Source organism: Musca domestica, unplaced genomic scaffold (genome assembly GCF_030504385.1).
Source record: "Musca domestica strain aabys unplaced genomic scaffold, Musca_domestica.polishedcontigs.V.1.1 872, whole genome shotgun sequence".
Taxonomy (NCBI): Eukaryota; Metazoa; Arthropoda; class Insecta; order Diptera; family Muscidae; genus Musca; species Musca domestica.
The window spans coordinates 28,912-47,693 of record NW_026712425.1 but is presented as its reverse complement, the minus strand read 5'-3'; the positions used below and the strand labels follow the sequence as shown (position 1 = coordinate 47,693).

At 32.6% G+C, this 18,782-nt stretch overlaps 3 protein-coding genes across 3 annotated transcripts; 2 read left to right on the top strand and 1 right to left on the bottom strand.

The window, feature by feature from the left end:
- Positions 1–321: 321 nt before the first annotated feature.
- LOC101901660 (endothelin-converting enzyme-like 1) lies at positions 322–2,293 on the bottom strand. The gene has a single exon (XM_005191346.2). The coding sequence runs from the start codon at positions 2,224–2,226 to the stop codon at positions 352–354; it is 1,875 nt and encodes a 624-aa protein (XP_005191403.1). The 5' UTR covers positions 2,227–2,293; the 3' UTR covers positions 322–351.
- A 7,305-nt stretch (positions 2,294–9,598) lies between these two features.
- On the top strand, positions 9,599–11,679 carry LOC101901162 (endothelin-converting enzyme 1-like). Its single transcript, XM_005191343.4, has one exon. It carries the CDS (start codon positions 9,704–9,706, stop codon positions 11,639–11,641), a length of 1,938 nt encoding a protein of 645 aa, XP_005191400.1. The 5' UTR covers positions 9,599–9,703; the 3' UTR covers positions 11,642–11,679.
- A 3,707-nt stretch (positions 11,680–15,386) lies between these two features.
- On the top strand, positions 15,387–17,216 carry LOC101901827 (endothelin-converting enzyme homolog). Its single transcript, XM_005191347.1, has one exon. It carries the CDS (start codon positions 15,387–15,389, stop codon positions 17,214–17,216), a length of 1,830 nt encoding a protein of 609 aa, XP_005191404.1.
- The last annotated feature ends 1,566 nt before the right edge of the window (positions 17,217–18,782 follow it).

The window sequence follows — 18,782 nt, the reverse complement described above, 5'->3', positions numbered from 1 at the left end:
TCTGAAAGAACCTTTTAATAGGCGTGGATTTTTTAAAAATATTTTTTCAAGGACTTTTAACAGGCGTGGATTTTTTAAAAATATTTTTCCAAGGACTTTTAACAGGCGTGGATTTTTTAAAAATATTTTTTCAAGGACTTTTAATAGACGTGGATTTTTTAAAAATATTTTTTCAATGACTTTTAACATGCGTGGATTTTTTAAAAATATTTTTTCAAAGGCCAAACACTGGCGTGGATTTTTAAGAATATTTTTCCAAAGGCCAAACACTGGCGTGGATTTTTTAAAAATATTTTTTGGCGTGGATTTTTTAAAAATATTTTATTTTTGTTTTTTATTAATTTTTTTATTTCAATAAAAACGACATTTAATTTCCGGATTCATTTTACTGCCCAGCGGACACTGAAAAGCTCTCGAGAATGCCGCCATGTTCATGGCAATGTGATTTAAGCGCTTTCCATTGTTCGACAAAGGCTTCGAGCATAACATTTGCCCCAGATTCAGGAAGAATAATTGCCTCCAAGGCAGAGCGGAGAAATTGGGTTGCCGATTATAATCCCTTAGATATGAGCGGTAGGTCAGACGGGCGGCCACTAAATCAGCAATGGTTTCACTGACTTCGTTGCTGCTGGGCTGCTGGGCTTTTAGACATTTTATCGATGCCTTGATATTAGGGTGGTCCATAATGCTGACAAATAAATGGCCATACATGTCATCGGTAATGAGCCCGTTGGGATCTATGTTGTGGGTGAACTCATGGGCCAGCAGAAAACCCAGGGAGGAATGTTGGAAAAGGGGATCCATATTGGCCTGATAGACGGGCTGGTGTAGCGAGGCAAAGGGTATGATGAGTAAATCTTGTTCGGGTAGATATTTGGGAGCTGTGGCCAATTTCGGGTTACAATCCAAGGTGGCTGGGCATATTATGGGCTCCAGGGTCCGATGTTGCATTAATTTCAAGTCATTGGCATAAAAGTTGTTGATATCCAAATCTGGCAGGAGGGCATAGAATTTCTCTAGAGTTGTGGGGCTAAGGTTCTCCGGTAAATTGCCAATGTTGAGAGTAATTTTCGACAACATTTGCCTGATGGCCTCAATTTGCTGGGAGCTTATGTTGAGGCGATTTTCATGGAGAGTCCAATGGAAACTTTTCGAAATAATTTTATTCAGCTGGGAGAGGTCCCTGTTAATTGCCCTTCCTTGGGGGACATAGAAGTTCTCGTAGAATACATAATCATAGGCCAAATGCATTCTCTCCAAAGTGGTCTCCAAACAAATCGGATTGGTGGACTTCTTCAGATGCAGTAAAAATTTCACCATTAAATAATTGGCAAATTTTTGATTCTCCTCCGACGACTGCCAATTTTGGGAGAGTAAAAATTCCAGATAATCCCAAAAAGGGATTACCACCAAGGAGTCGGGCTCCCTTAATTTGGGCGGCAGGACATGATTCAAAAATCCCTCCAATTTGGGATTGGATTGTCGTATATCGTTGTGGGAGAAAAGATTTTCACTTTCCCCAAAATCGCCATAGTCCCGATAGGCAGCCTGCCAGTAGTCATGGGTGCCACGTAACTCCTGCAATTGTTGGCTCACAGCATCGGCTGGTAGTCTCAAGTCTCTCAATATTTTCCCAATACCCTCCTCATCGAAATCGGCCACATCGGGTATTGTCAAGACCGTCAAAATACTACCATTTCTGCGCACCGTGGTTTGTTCCAAAATATCCGAGGCATAGCCATAACTCTGCAATTGGCCCAGCAACTCGAAGGCATTAAAATCCGACCAATTTCCTGCCGAACTCTCAGCCATCAATGGCCATTCCAAACCCTTACCAGGTTTAATTTCCTCCAAGTATTTGGTAACCTCCACAGTTTTGACCTTCAAACAGGAATGTAAAAACACGGCAGCCTTTTCCATGGCTGTCTGCTTCTCCTCCCTCCCCTCCAACACGCTCTTGGGATATCTCCCCATCATCAGCTCCATCAGGCGTATGGTGAAATTATATTTCAACAATTCCTCCAAATCCACATGGAACCCCTTATTGACTTGGGACCAACGGCCACAGGCATAGGCATGGAAATCTTCACAAGGATCCATTCCGGCATCCATCGAGGCCTCTATCAGCTTTAATTGTTGCAGATCTCCATCCAGACAGGTTGCTAAGGCCACAAAATTTATAAAAATTCCAATGGCCAGCAATGGGCTCCAATGTTTGATTTTCATTTTTCTTCCGTGCTGAAATCGATGATTTGTTTACAGTTTTGAAATCGAATTACAACTGAATATTGAATTTAGAAGATTTCCCAGTGATAAGCGTGTGGTGGCTTAGGGGAGCTCTCTTGAGAACAAAACAACAACTCAAATACTCAGCAGTTTGTTTTGAATCTCGAGGTCATGGGTCAGGGTAGATAGGCAATGAATTGTTTGTAAATAAAATATTGTATTTACACAGCAGAGGCGTAGAACAATAATTTTTAAAAAATCCACGTTTATAATTAGGGCTTGAAAAATAATTTTTAAAAAATTCACGTTTATTAATAACCCTTGAAAAATATTTTTAAAAAATCCACGTTTATGTAAGGCCCTCTAAAAATATTTTTAAAAAATCCACGTTTATGTAAGGCCTTCTAAAATATTTTTAAAAAATCCACGTTTATGTAAGGCCCTCTAAAAATATTTTTAAAAAATCCACGTTTATGTAAGGCCCTCTAAAAATATTTTTAAAAAATCCACGTTTATGTAAGGCCTTCTAAAAATATTTTAAAAAATCCACGTTTATGTAAGGCCCTCTAAAAATATTTTTAAAAAATCCACGTTTATGTAAGGCCCTCTAAAAATATTTTTAAAAAATCCACGTTTATGTAAGGCCCTCTAAAAATATTTTAAAAAATCCACGTTTATGTAAGGCCCTCTAAAAATATTTTTAAAAAATCCACGTTTATGTAAGGCCCTCTAAAAATATTTTTAAAAAATCCACGTTATGTAAGGCCCTCTAAAAATATTTTAAAAAATCCACGTTATGTAAGGCCCTCTAAAAATATTTTTAAAAAATCCACGTTTATGTAAGGCCCTCTAAAAATATTTTTAAAAAATCCACGTTTATGTAAGGCCCTCTAAAAATATTTTTAAAAAATCCACGTTTATGTAAGGCCCTCTAAAAATATTTTTAAAAAATCCACGTTTATGTAAGGCCCTCTAAAAATATTTTTAAAAAATCCACGTTTATGTAAGGCCCTCTAAAAATATTTTTAAAAAATCCACGTTTATGTAAGGCCTCTAAAAATATTTTTAAAAAATCCACGTTTATGTAAGGCCCTCTAAAAATATTTTTAAAAAATCCACGTTTATGTAAGGCCCTCTAAAAATATTTTAAAAAATCCACGTTTATGTAAGGCCCTCTAAAAATATTTTTAAAAAATCCACGTTTATGTAAGGCCCTCTAAAAATATTTTTAAAAAATCCACGTTTATGTAAGGCCCTCTAAAAATATTTTTAAAAAATCCACGTTTATGTAAGGCCCTCTAAAAATATTTTTAAAAAATCCACGTTTATGTAAGGCCCTCTAAAAATATTTTTAAAAAATCCACGTTTATGTAAGGCCCTCTAAAAATATTTTTAAAAAATCCACGTTTATGTAAGGCCCTCTAAAAATATTTTTAAAAAATCCACGTTTATGTAAGGCCCTCTAAAAATATTTTTAAAAAATCCACGTTTATGTAAGGCCCTCTAAAAATATTTTTAAAAAATCCACGTTTATGTAAGGCCCTCTAAAAATATTTTTAAAAAATCCACGTTTATGTAAGGCCCTCTAAAAATATTTTTAAAAAATCCACGTTTATGTAAGGCCCTCTAAAAATATTTTTAAAAAATCCACGTTTATGTAAGGCCCTCTAAAAATATTTTTTAAAACATCCACGTTTATGTAAGGCCCTCTAAAAATATTTTTAAAAAATCCACGTTTATGTAAGGCCTTCTAAAAATATTTTTAAAAAATCCACGTTTATTGTTAGGCTTTGAAAAAATAATTTTTAAAAAATCCACGTTTATTGTTAGGCCTTGAAAAAATATTTTTAAAAAATCCACGTTTATTGTTAGGCCTTGAAAAAATATTTTTAAAAAATCCACGTTTATTGTTAGGCCTTGAAAAAATAATTTTTAAAAAATCCACGTTTATTGTTAGGCCTTGAAAAAATATTTTTAAAAAATCCACGTTTATGGATGAGCCTTGAAAAAATATTTTTAAAAAATCCATGTTTATTGTTAAGCCTTGAAAAAATATTTTTAAAAATCCACGTTTATTGTTAGGCCTTGAAAAAATATTTTTAAAAAATCCACGTTTATTGTTAGGCCTTGAAAATGTATTTTTAAAAAATCCACGTTTATTGTTAGGCCTTGAAAAAATATTTTTAAAAAATCCACGTTTATTGTTAGGCCTTGAAAAAATATTTTTAAAAAATCCACGTTTATTAATAACCCTTGAAAAAATATTTTTAAAAAATCCACGTTTATTAATAACCCTTGAAAAAATATTTTTAAAAAATCCACGTATATTAATAACCCTGAAAAAATATTTTTAAAAAATCCACGTTTATTAATAACCCTTGAAAAATATTTTTTAAAAAATCCACGTTTATTGTTAGGCCTTGAAAAAATAGTTTTAAAAATCCACGTTTATTGTTAGGCCTTGAAAAAATATTTTTAAAAAATCCACGTTTATTGTTAGGCCTTGAAAAAATATTTTTAAAAAATCCACGTTTATTGTTAGGCCTTGAAAAAATATTTTTAAAAAATCCACGTTTATTGTTAGGCCTTGAAAAAATATTTTTAAAAAATCCACGTTTATTGTTAGGCCTTGAAAAAATATTTTTAAAAAATCTACGTTTATTGTTAGGCCTTGAAAAAATATTTTTAAAAAATCCACGTTTATTGTTAGGCCTTGAAAAAATATTTTTAAAAAATCCACGTTTATTGTTAGGCCTTGAAAAAATATTTTTAAAAAATCCACGTTTATTGTTAGGCCTTGAAAAAATATTTTTAAAAAATCCACGTTTATTGTTAGGCCTTGAAAAAATATTTTTAAAAAATCCACGTTTATTGTTAGGCCTTGAAAAAATATTTTTAAAAAATCCACGTTTATTGTTAGGCCTTGAAAAAATATTTTTAAAAAATCCACGTTTATTGTTAGGCCTTGAAAAAATATTTTTAAAAAATCCACGTTTATTGTTAGGCCTTGAAAAAATATTTTTAAAAAATCCACGTTTATTGTTAGGCCTTGAAAAAATATTTTTAAAAAATCCACGTTTATTGTTAGGCCTTGAAAAAATATTTTTAAAAAATCCACGTTAATTGATTATTTTATTTTAAAAATTGATTTTTTTAGAATTTTCTTTTTCCTTTGCTGTCCATTATTCCAGAATTTTTTTCATAAGTTTTCATTTTCCCAATTATAATTTCTTTAACTGTTAACCAAATTTAATTGGAGTATTCCTCCTTGTTTTTTGGTCCCACAACAATGCCAATAAGCACCGCAAATCCCCCCCATTTTCCAAACTTTTTTCCCCCTCCGACTTGGGTCGCATCCAAAATCTTTGACATTACTTAATCTTATCCTTCCACCAGGACTAACCACATAGTAGAAGTTATCCTGTGCATCCACCCCAACTATGCCAATAATCACCCTTGGCCTGCCCGGGTTGGTGGCTGTCTGTCTCCGTTCGCTATTGAGTGACGTTGTCGCTTTTCGGGAGCAAGTGATTTTCCTTAATTAAATTGTATGTCAAAAACTTTTCCCCAGCTGACGAGCTAAAAGTGGAATCTGGGGGGAGGGGGAGAGATGAGGAAAAGAAGAAGAAGAAAAACTATATAAAAAGTTTCAGCATCCTTCAGTATTGGCAGCATTGGCAACGTCACCAATGTTGTCCTTGGAACTCAGGAGGAAGGTGGGAGGCAGGAATAGTTGCCAGAATCGTAGAGAGCCATGCTGAGGAAAGGAAAAAATCTCAATTTCTAAGCCTAAAGCTTAGCAGCAGCTTAAATCATTTGTCGACATCTGTGGAATATCAATGACATATTGTTTTTTGGTTCTCCATCGTCGTCTTAGCCTGGCAAGGGATCCCTCATCTGTGGCGAGAAAAAAAAACTTTGTTGTAATAAGTCAAAGTAACACTCACCCACACACACCTACACACCCACACACCTCCATTGCTAACACCGTTCCGGCGTGGGAAGATTTACTTGCCTAGCCATAACTGACAGTTGACAATATCTTGGAGATATTGTCGTCTTCGAAATGGCAAACTTACATGGCCGCCGTCATGACGTTGATGGTCCGGCACACCACCACAACTACATTTATGAAGAAGTAGAAGAAGTTAAAGAAGACATATGGACCGAACTATAAAAGAAATGTGATATTAAACAAGCAGGACAGACGACACTTGACCATGGGCAAATATATTATGGCCAAGCGACAGCAGCAATCTTTACAGTTCAACGCTTATTTAGCAGCAACAACAACAACGGAAGCATTGACATATTTCAATGCAACTAATATGGGATAAGGAGGGTGGTGTATTAATTAGTGGTCCATATGTCATTTATGTCAAGGATATTTATGGGAATATTTTATGTTTTAAGGAGCCATGGATGGGGATTTGTGAAAAAAATAATTTTTCCCCATGGAAGGTGTGGATTTTTTAGGAATATTTTTTTTCCAAGGTAATAAAATGGATTTAAAAAAAAAAGAAATATTTTCGCAAGGACTCAAATTAGATTTTTTCCATGGACCAAAGACTTTATCAATTGAAAGATCATAATCGTGGATGAACAATAATTGATGAAAATTTGGGAATATTTTTTTATTAATAATAGAGAAAACCAAATTCGGCAGTTCACCACTCGGCCAAGCGAAGCAACTTTATAGCTACTTGGAGTCTATTTTCTTTTGGTTGCGGTGTAAGTTCTTGCACTTTTTGGAATTTCAATGTCTTTACCCCGAGTTTTGAATATTATAACTATTTTAGCTTTATTATTCACCGATTTTTTCAAGTTTCGTATTTGAATGGTGTCCACGCCTTCGTATGGACCCCAATATAACTGATATTATTTTTTTTTTTTTTTTAATTTTTCAAATTCCTTCCAAATAGTGGAAAGTATTCAAAACTAGGCTCGTCTTTTCATTTTTTTTTTTTTGGATATTTGATTTCAGTAACCTAAAAAGCTTCTATTAATGCTTTTACTGAAATTTATTTCTTTAAATCGCTTTAAATAAACTTCAAATTGTATTTTTCTAGAAAAAAATGTTCAATGCAAACCTTGACCATAGAAACCCTTGTGAATTAGACAGAATATTTTAAATACTCTCAAAAATTATTTTAAGAAGTATTTCTCTTGAAAATTCGAAAACCAGAGTTCCAAAGGCCCTTCTAAGATTTCAATATGGATTTTCTTAGATATTTTTACGTAGCTTCTTTAATATTCTCAAATTATATTTTTTTTAGAGAAAAATTGTCATGATTACCTTTACCACAGAAACCATTCAGAAAGATCTCATGCTGGATTATTAAGAGACCCTGTTTAAAGCCCTCATTAATTTGTTAAAAACATTTTTTGTATATTCGAAAAATATTTTTCAAAGGACCTTCCATAATTTCATTTTAAGTTTTGAATATTTTTTTTTTTTTTTTTTTTTTGAGAATGCAAGGAAATATTCAAAAGTGCATTTTTTCTGGGACTCTTCAACATGAATTTTTTTTTAAATATTTTTAAAGCTCTTTAAGAAACCATTCTGAATTCTCTCATACTGGATAATAAAGACGTTATACATTTTTTTTTTTTAATATTTTTTTAATATTCCAAAAATTTCAAAAGACTTTCAAAGATTTCAATCCGGTTTTTTTAGATTTTTTCTTTGTAGCATCTTTAAATTCTCATATTGTATTAAAAAAAATAATACCCTTACCATAGAAACTATATTTGAATATTCAAAATAATATTTTTTCAAAGGATCTGAAAAAAATTTTTGTGGATTACTTCATATATTTTTTCTAGCTTCTTTGAAGTTCTAAAATTGTATTTTTTACAAAAAATGTTCCATAAATACCATAGACTTTTTTTAAATAAATTTTCAAAATTTTTCTTTAAATTTTAAAAAAAATTTCATATATTTTTTTCTAAGACACTCAATCATTCTGTAGGCTCTCATGCTGGAATATAAAAGAGTATTTTTAAAGACCATCTATTTTTATGCCCTCCACCATAGTATGGAGGGTGTATTAAGTTTGTCACACCTCGAAATATACATTTTAGACCCCACAAAGTATATATATTCTTGATCAGCATAAAATTCTATGTCGATCCGCCTATCCGTCTATACGTCTGTCCCTCTGTGTAAATCACTCTAGCTTCCCAACGAAATTAAGTAGGTTGATAAAATTTTACTCAAATGTGTACTATGTCTGCAGGACTTTTAGTATTGAAAATGCACCATGTAGGTCCACGTCTTCGTATAGCCCCCATATAGCGGTACCCCCCGATATTCGGTATATTGATGACTTTAGCGACATTATTTACCGGAATTATTTTAAATTTGGTATTTGAAGTTCGTAATGAATACTACAGCCTATGACAGAAAATTGTCTGCGCATTTCCACGCCTTTGTATAGCCCCCATGTAACGGTACCCCCCGATATTCGGTATTATGATGATTTTAGCAACATTATTTAGCGGAATTGTTTCAAATGTCACATTTGAAGTTCGTGAAGATCCAGATCCATGTTTTATAACCCCCAAGGTACCTCTCTATATTCGGTATTTTGATGATTTTAGTGACATTATTTACCGGAACTATTTCAAATTTGATATTTGAAGGTCGTAATGAATACTACAGCCTATGCCACAAAATTGTCTGTGTGCTGGTCCACGTTTTATAACCCCCATGGTACCTCCCAATATTCGGTATTTTGATGATTTTAGCTACATTATAAACAATTTTTTTTCAAGTTTCGCATTTGAATATTGTAATAGCTTGTGACAAAAGTTGCCTATGCAGGCCCACGTCGTCGTATAGACCCTAATATACGGCTACATTAGGTATTTTCAAGATTTTAAAAGAATTTTTGAGGTATTTTATTTTTTTGAAAATTGTTAAATTTGTACCAAATGGTGGAGGGTATTCAAAGTTCGGACCGGCCGAAGTTACAGCTTTTTTTACTTGTTTTTTTTTTTTCAAAACATATTTTTTGAAGGTTTTTTTTAAGATTTCAATGTGGATTCTCAAATTGTACTTTCTTAGAACAAATTTCCCATGAATACCATAGATTTTTTTAAATAATTTTTCATTATTTGTTAATTAAAAAACAAACCTTTTTTATTTTTCCGATTTTTTTTTTATAATTTTTTTTTTCAGTTTTGAAATTTTTTTATACTCTCACACCACTGTCTGTGTCTCCACGCAAAATTCCAGTGCATTCAACACCTGACCTTGAACATGAATTTGTCTGAAATGCTTGGGGCGGCTTATCAGCTACCCTGGCAAAACACATACGAGAGAGAGCAAAACCTAAAAATATATTTCAAAATTCTACTTTTTCGCAACTAGTTTTTAAGAAGAATTCATTTCGGCAACATAACATAGATAACCCCCCAAAAAAAATTGGCGTTATGGCATGTGATTCTCCTTGACACGCAAAAAAAGTGAAATATGAAAAGAAGAAGTACGGGAATTTTCCAAATTGTGGCGATCTTGGGTTGTCTCCATCTGTCCTTGGCACAAAATCACTCGGAGGACTTGCAGCAAATCCGTCAGATACAATATGCCCTAAATCGCAATGCCAATCCCTGTGTGAATTTCTATGAATATGCCTGTGGCAATTGGTCCGCCGCCCATCCGGATGATATGGAGTACGATGTGGAATCGCAGCTGAGGCAGAGGCATGTCTTAAATTATGTGGAATTTATTGTGGAGGAATATCCGTTGGAGGAACACACCGATGAGGATTATCGCCAGAGCTTCGTGGACAAATCGCTGGCATATTTCTACAGCTGTATTGCGGAATATGAGAGCTATGATGTTTTACGTTATTTGGAGGAAATTAAACCAGGACCAGGGTTGGAATGGCCTTTGCTGGAGGTGGTGGCACGTCAACGTAAACGCCAACCCTATGTGGCGCCCAACGTGTGGCCAGTGGGGAAGTTGCAGTTATTTAATTTATTGGGTAAGTTGAGCAGCTATGGTTTCGAGAGTGGCCTCATAGCATACGAATGGACCTCTCAGGGGGTGAAAGGGGAGCGGGTTATAAAAATTAGCTTACCTGAGGTGCCGGAACTTAAACGGAATTTGTTGAGAAAAATTCTGAGGGAAATACAGCTACCCAAACAAATTGTTCGGAAATACTATTTGGACATGGTGCGGATACATCAACAATTGGAGACGTTCTATGCCAACTACATTTCCAGTGATGAGGCGGATCGTACGGAATATGAAATACCCTATAGAGGCCTCAAACATGATCTGCAACATTTGTATGGCTTTATCAGCCAAATTGAGCCACCCAATCGCCATCAGGCGCACAGCGTGGCCCTGATATCGGATGTAGACTACTTCTCCAAGCTGTTGGCGGAATTTCGAAATCCCCACCGAATTCAAAAACTCTGCAACTACCTAATGCTGAATTTCCTGATCTATTTGAAATATGAGCAACCCAGCAATTGTTTCTATGCCATTAAAAATCGCCTCCACCTGCCGTTCGATTATCTGTTTTCGAAATATTTCTATCAGCCTCAGGCTGGAGAGTACAACAGCCATCTTAGTCTATTGAGCACGAAAATCTATCGCAACCTCTTCTCCTTGGTAAAGGAAAATCGTTTGGATTTAACTCCCGAACAAATGAAGGGTCTACGGCGGCAGCTACTCAATGTGACCTCAAATATTGGCAATCTGCCGGAAAACATAAACTTAGAACTCTTAGAGAAAATCTACACCACTCTACCTGCCATGGATCCGGAAAATTTCTATGGCAATGATTTGAGGGCCCTGCAACATCAAACCTGGCTGAGATTTAACTGCCCGAACAAAGTGATTTGTCAACCCCAATTTCCTGTCCTGCCCACCTATGATCTAACCACCAATAATGTTGTTATACCCTTTGCCTCCCTACAACTACCCATCTATCATTTGGATTTGGACCCCTTACTCTCCCTCTCCACCTTTGGTTTCCTATTGGCCCAAAGTTATGCCAAAGCCATAAATCTACGAGCCCTCCAAGAACAAGGTGCCGACTTTGCCAATCTCCCCCAACATCCCCACATAAAATGTATGGTGCAACAGGAACCCACGGATTTTATAAATGAACGCATTGCCGATTTGATGGGCGCCCGCATAGCCTATCAGACCTATGCCCAGGAATATAAATATAATTTACAACCGCAATTCACCTCCTTGCCCTGGAAGCAATTGTTTTTCCTGAATTTGGCCCAAACTTTTTGTTCCAAGACTCCCGAGGATGTGGCTGGGCAGGAGAGTGACAGTGCCATGGTGCGACTCAATCAAATTGCCATGAATTTGGAAGTTTTCGGTGAGGCCTTCCAGTGTCCCATGGGCAGTGAAATGAATCCGGCAAGGAAGTGTAGATATCTTTAGGAAATTAGAATTGAATAATAATTATTATTTTAAAATAAATAAATTTGTTATTTAAAATAAAGAAATGTAAATAAAAACACCTTGAAAAAATATTTAAAAAAATCCGCTCTTTGCTCAGACATGGAAACATAATTTGCACAAAAAAAAATTCTTTGAAAAAATCCACATTCGGCTCAGACGTGAAAAATCCACGTTAGTTTTAGAGGTGAAAAAATATTTTTTTTAAAAATCCATGTTTGTTTTGGAGGTGAAAATTTTTTTTTAAAAAATCCAAGTTTGTTTTGGAGGTGCAAAAATATTTTTTAAAAAAATCCATGTTTGTTTTGGAGGTGAAAAAATATTTTTTTAAAAATCCACGTTCGGTTAAGACTTGGAAAAACAATTTTTTAAAAATCCACGTTCGGCTAAGACTTGGAAAAACAATTTTTTAAAAATCCACGTTCGGTTAAGACTTGGAAAAACATTTTTTTAAAAAATCCATGCTTGTTTTGGAGGTGAAAAAATATTTTTTTTTTTAAAAATCCATGTTTGTTTTGGAGGTGAAAAAATATTTTTTTAAAAAATCCATGTTTGTTTTGGAGGTGAAAAAAAAAATTTTTTAAACCCACGTTCGGTTAAGGCTTGGAAAAATATATATATATTTTTAAATCCACGTTTGGTTAAGACTTGGAAAAATATATATTTTTTTAAATCCACATTTGGTTAAGACTTGGAAAAATATTTTTTTTAAAAATCCACGTTCGGTTAAGACTTGGAAAAACAGTTTTTTAAAAATCCACGTTTGGTCAAGACTTGGAAAAAATATTTTTTTAAAAATCCACTTTTGTTTCGGATTCGAAAAAATATTTTTTTTAAAAAATCCACGTTTGTTTTGGAGTCGAAAAAATATTTTTTTTAAATCCACGTTTATGTATGTGGCTTAAATAATATTTTTAAAAAATCCGCGTTTTTAAGAGAACTTTAAAAAAATATTTTTGAAAAAATCCTCGCTTGTTTCAGATTTGGAAAAATATATTTTTTTTTAACTCCACGTTTGTTTAAGACTTGGAAAAATATTTTTTAAACAATCCAAGTTTGGTTTACACTTGAATTTTTTTTTAATCCAAGTTTGGTTCACACATGAAATAATATTTCTGAAAAAATCAATGTTCGGTTCAAGGTTGAAAAAACATTTTTTTTTTAAATCCACGTTTGGTTCAGACTTGAAAACATATTTATATAAAATAATATATGGCTCAGACTTGAAATAAATATTCTTTAAAAAATCCAGAATTGGGCCACACTTGGAAAAATCTTTATTTTAATCCATGTTTGGTTTAGACTTAAAAAAAATTCTTTTAAAAAATCCACGTTTATTGATGGTCATTGAACAAATATTTTTAAAATACCCACGTTTATGTATAAGCCTTGAAAAAATATTTTCAAAATATCTACATTTATGTATAAGCCTTGAAAAAATATTTTTAAAAAATCCACGTTTATTAACAACCCTTGTAAAAATATTTTTAAAAAATCCACGTTTATTGTTAGGCCTTGAAAAAATATTTTTAAGAAATCCACGTTTATTGTTAGGCCTTGAAAAACTATTTTTAAAAAATCCACGTTTATTGTTAGGCCTTGAAAAAATATTTTTAAGAAATCCACGTTTATTGTTAGGCCTTGAAAAACTATTTTTAAAAAATCCACGTTTATTGTTAGGCCTTGAAAAACTATTTTTAAAAAATCCACGTTTATTGTTAGGCCTTGAAAAGTATTTTTAAAAAATCCACGTTTATTGGTGGTCATTGAAAAAGTATTTTTAAAAAATCCACGTTTATTGATGGTCACTGAAAAAATATTTCTAAAAAATCCACGTTTATTTATGGTCCATAAAAAAATATTTTTAAAAAATCCACGTTTATTGTTAAGCCTTGAAAAAATATTTTTAAAAAATCCACGTTTATTTATGGTCCATGAAAAAATATTTTTAAAAAATCCACGTTATTAGTAAGCCTTAAAAAATATTATTAAAAAACCCACATTTATTAAAAAGACTTAAAAATATTTTTAGAAAAATGCACGTTTATGGATGAGTTTAGAAAAAATATTTTTTAAAAATCCACTTTTATGTATAAGCATTGAAAAAATATTTTTTTAAAAAATCCACGTTTATTATAAACCCTTGAAAAATATTTATAAAGAAAATTCACGTTTATTAATAATCCTTGAAAAAATATTTTTAAAAATCTCCGTTTATTAAAACTCCACGTTTACTAATAACCCTTAAAAAATATTTAAAAAACTCCACGTCTATGGATGAGTTTAGAAAAAATATTTTTTAAAACTCCACGTTTATGTATAAGCATTGAAAAAATATTAAAAAAAAATACACGTTTATTTGTAAGCCTTAAGAAATATTATTAAAATAACCACATTTATTAAAAAACCTTAAAAATATTTTTAGAAAAATGCACGTTTATAGATGAGCCTTGAAAAAATATTTTTAGAAAAATGCACGTTTATGGATGAGTTTAGAAAAAATATTTTTAAAAAATCCACGTTTATTAATAACCCTTGAAAAAATATTTTTAAAAAATACACGTATATGGATGAGCCTTGAAAAAGTATTTTTAAAAAATCCACGTTTATGGATGAGCCTTGAAAAAATATTTTTAAAAAATCCACGTTTACGTATGAGCCTTGAAAAAGTATTTTTAAAAAATCCACGTTTATTTCTAGGCCTTGAAACAATATTTTTAAAAAATCCATGTTTATGGTTAGGTCTTGAAAAAATATTTTTAAAAAATCCACGTTTATGGTTAGGTCTTGAAAAAATATTTTTAAAAAATCCACGTTTATCAATAACCCTTGAAAAAATATTTTTATAAAATCCACGTTTATGGTTAGGTCTTGAAAAAATATTTTTATAAAATCCACGTTTATGGTTAGGTCTTGAAAAAATATTTTTAAAAAATCCACGTTTGTCAATAACCCTTGAAAAAATATTTTTAAAAAATCCACGTTTGTCAATAACCCTTGAAAAAATATATTTATAAAATCCACGTTAATAGTTAGGTCTTGAAAAAATATTTTTAAAAAATCCACGTTTATGGTTAGGTCTTGAAAAAATATTTTTGAAAAATCCACGTTTATGTATGAGCCTTGAGAAAATATTTTTAAATTCTACATTTGAAAAACATTAAAGAAAATAAATATATTAAAAATACTTGAAAAAAAATATTTTTTTACATTATTTGTAGAAACTCTGGTTAATTATAATTCGAAAGGTCAATTAAGGTTAAAAAATTTCTAAAAAAAAAATTAAAAACTATCGCCGTCGAATTCGTTTAAAAAATCGAAATAGAAGTGTTCATGAAATTCGGTGTAAGTACCTCCATCATTGTGTGCTGTTCTCTCTCTCTCCCTCAGTTCTTTTCTTATCAGCTCCAAGAGAACAAATTTTTTTTTCAAAAATTAAAATCTCAATTTTTGACAATTATCAGTAAACAATGATTGGGTGGTGGCGGCTCAAAATATTGAAACCAAAATAATGCGTGACACAGTTTCGGAACGGTTTTGGAGAAAGTGAAACATAACAAAAAAAAAAAAAAAAAATAAAAAAAAAATTAAAATAAAAAATAATTGAAAAAAATATGAAATTCAGTTTCAAGATTTTATTTATTTCCCTGGTATTCCCATTAAAGTATCCCCTGTGGCAGCCTCTGTCCAGACCTCATCGGAGACATTGCAGCAATATGAACAGATTATGGCTTCGCTGAATTTGTCTGTGGATCCCTGTGAGGACTTCTATGCCTATGCCTGTGGAAATTGGCCGCAACATCACGAACAAGAAAATTATGGCATTGCCAATATGATGCAGGGTAAATATGCCGAGGATATGGAGGATATTATTGAAAAGCACTATCCCAGAAGCACTTTGCAGAATTTGGCTAGGGGAGGGGCATTGGAAAAGGCCTTGAATTTTTACTACTCCTGCGATGGTGTTAATAACACTTTGGATTTCAGGAAATTTCTGGAGATCCTTAAACCCTCTACAAATTTGTCCTGGCCCCTAATAGAGGAGCTGCATGCTCCTGGAAATTCCCGAAAATTCCGTTTAAGACAGTTGGAATTTTTTGGTTTATTGGGGAAGTTGCATGGTCTCGGCCTCAACAATGAATTGGTAAAAGTAATTCCGCTGTATTTGGACAATGGCCAATTGGTTGTGCTCTTTAGCGTTCCAGATGTGCAATACATGGAAATGGACCACATCAGGAAGGTGTTGGAAAAACTTGGCTTTGCCAAAGAAGCTGGAGAAAAATTTGCCGAGGAAATTTTTGAAACCCAAAACCATTGGCAAATGATTTATCAGAATTTTACAAAATCCCAGGATGAGGAGGATGAAGAGGGGAAAAAAGAGGAGGAAGATGATGAGGGTTTTACCCTGCTCGAATTTCGTTTGTTATATCCCAAATTTTATAAATTCCTCACCAAGGCCCTGCCCCTAAAGCTACGCCAGGAGAAACCCCTGTTGGCCTTTGCCAACGAGAATTATTACAAATATCTGTTATCCCTGAAATGGCCCAGCCAGGATGTGAGGAAATTTTGTAATTATCTCCTCACCAAATTCATGATGGTACTGAAGAGGGAACACAGCTTTGGCTGCAGGATAAATGTCCTGAACCACATGCCCTTTGTCTTTCATAGCCTATACCACAAGTATCGCTACCAACCTCAGGCGATGGATTTGAACAGCCATATCTCAGGCATGACCAAGAAAATCTATAAATATTTCGTGGAAATTCTCAATGAAAATCCTTTGAATTTCAATCGCAGACAACTGCAAAGGATTCAGGAAAAATTGGCCAATGTCTCCATAAATGTGGGAAATCTCCCCCGGAACTTACACTCCAATATTCTGGAGGATTTCTATCAAGATATTCCAGAGATGGATGTGAACGATTACTACCGCAACCACTTGGCTGTCAAGCAGCACTCGGTTATGGATCAGCTGAAGTGTCCTGCCTTTCTCAGCTGTCGTGAGGATCCCGATCACATACCCTACTATGACCGGTCGCAGAATATGATCACCATACCCTTTGGGACCCTCAAACCACCTCTCTATGACATACACTTACATCCCTTGCTTTTATATTCCGCATTCGGCACCATTTTGGGCCATGAGCTGACCCACGCCATTGATCCCACATCGTTGGAGGAATGGGAGGACACTTTTCCCCACTTCCAGCAAAAATCGGAAGTTTCCCAATCCCTAACATGTATGCAGACACAACATCCCACAACCTCCATTGATGAACGTATTGCCGATTTTTTGGGCACCCGAGTGGCGTGGCGGGCCTACAGTTCAGAGTACAGTGGGACAATTGTGAAATTTTCTGATGTGTCCTGGAAGAAATTATTTTTCCTAAATCTTTCGCAATTCTTTTGTGTTAAGCGGCAGGATTTTGATGATGAACATGACACACCACCCATGCGCTTAAATCAAATTGTCTCAAATCTGAAGGAGTTTTCGGAGACGTTTCAATGTCCGTTGGGCAGTAAAATGAATCCTAGAGAGAAATGTAGATTTTATTAAAAAAGGAAATATCTAAAAGTATAATTTACAAAATAATTATAATATTTATGAAATAAAATAAAACTGGATTGTCTCAATAAATTTTTTAAAAATATGTTTCCAATGCCTAACAATTATCGTGGATTTTTTAAAAATATCTTTCAAGGTCGAACAATAAACGTGAGTTTTTAAAAATATTTTTCAAAGTTCTATTAATAAACGTGGATTTTTTAAAAATATTTTCAAAGGGATATTAATATACGTGGATTTTTTAAAAATATTTTTCCAAAGCTCATCCCTAAACGTGGATTTAAAAAAAAAATTCAAGGCTCATCCATAAACTTGGATTTTTTAAAAATATTTTTTTCAAGGCTCATCCACAAACGTGGATTTTTTAAAAATATGTTTTCAAGGATCATCCATAAACGTGGATTTTTTAAAAATATTTTTTCAAAGCTCATCCATAAACGTGGATTTTTTAAAAATATTTTTTCAAGGCTCATCCATAAACGTGGATTATTTTTAAAATATTTTTTTCAAGTCTCATCTATAAACGTGGATTTTTCAAGAATATTTTTTCAAGGCTCATCCACAAACGTGGATTTTTTAAAAATAATTTTTCAAACCTCATCCATAAACGTGGACTTTTTAAAAATATTTTTCAAGGTCGAACAATAAACGTGGATTTTTTAAAAATATTTTTGCAAGGCCTAACAATAAACGTGGATTTTTTTAAAAATATTTTTTCAAGGCTCATCCATAAACGTGGATTTTTTAAAAATATTTTTTCAAGGCTCATCCATAAACGTGGATTTTTTAAAAATATTTTTTCAAGGCTCATCCATAAACGTGGATTTTTTAAAAATATTTTTTCAAGGCTCATCCATAAACGTGGATTTTTTAAAAATATTTTTTCAAGGGTTATTGATTAACGTGGATTTTTTAAAAATATTTTTTCAAGCACCATCCATAAACGTGGATTTTTTAAAAATATTTTTTCAAGGCTCATCCATAAACGTGGATTTTTTAAAAATATTTTTTCAAGGGTTATTGATTAACGTGGATTTTTTAAAAATATTTTTTCAAGCACCATCCATAAACGTGGATTTTTTAAAAATATTTTTTCAAGGCTCATCCATAAACGTGGATTTTTTAAAAATATTTTTTCAAGCACCATCCATAAACGTGGATTTTTTAAAAATATTTTTCAAGGCTCATCCATAAACGTGGATTTTTTAAAAATATTTTTTCAAGGCCCATTTATAAACATTAATTTTTTTAAAATATTTTTTCAAGCCTCAAATATAGACGTGGATTTTTTAAAAATATTTTTTCAAGGGTTATTAATAAACGTGGATTTTTTAAAAATATTTTTTCAAGCACCATCCATAAACGTGGATTTTTTAAAAATATTTTTTCAAGGCTCATCCATAAACGTGGATTTTTTAAAAATATTTTTTCAAGCACCATCCATAAACGTGGATTTTTTAAAAATATTTTTTCAAGGCTCATCCATAAACGTGGATTTTTTAAAAATATTTTTTCAAGCACCATCCATAAACGTGGATTTTTTAAAAATATTTTTTC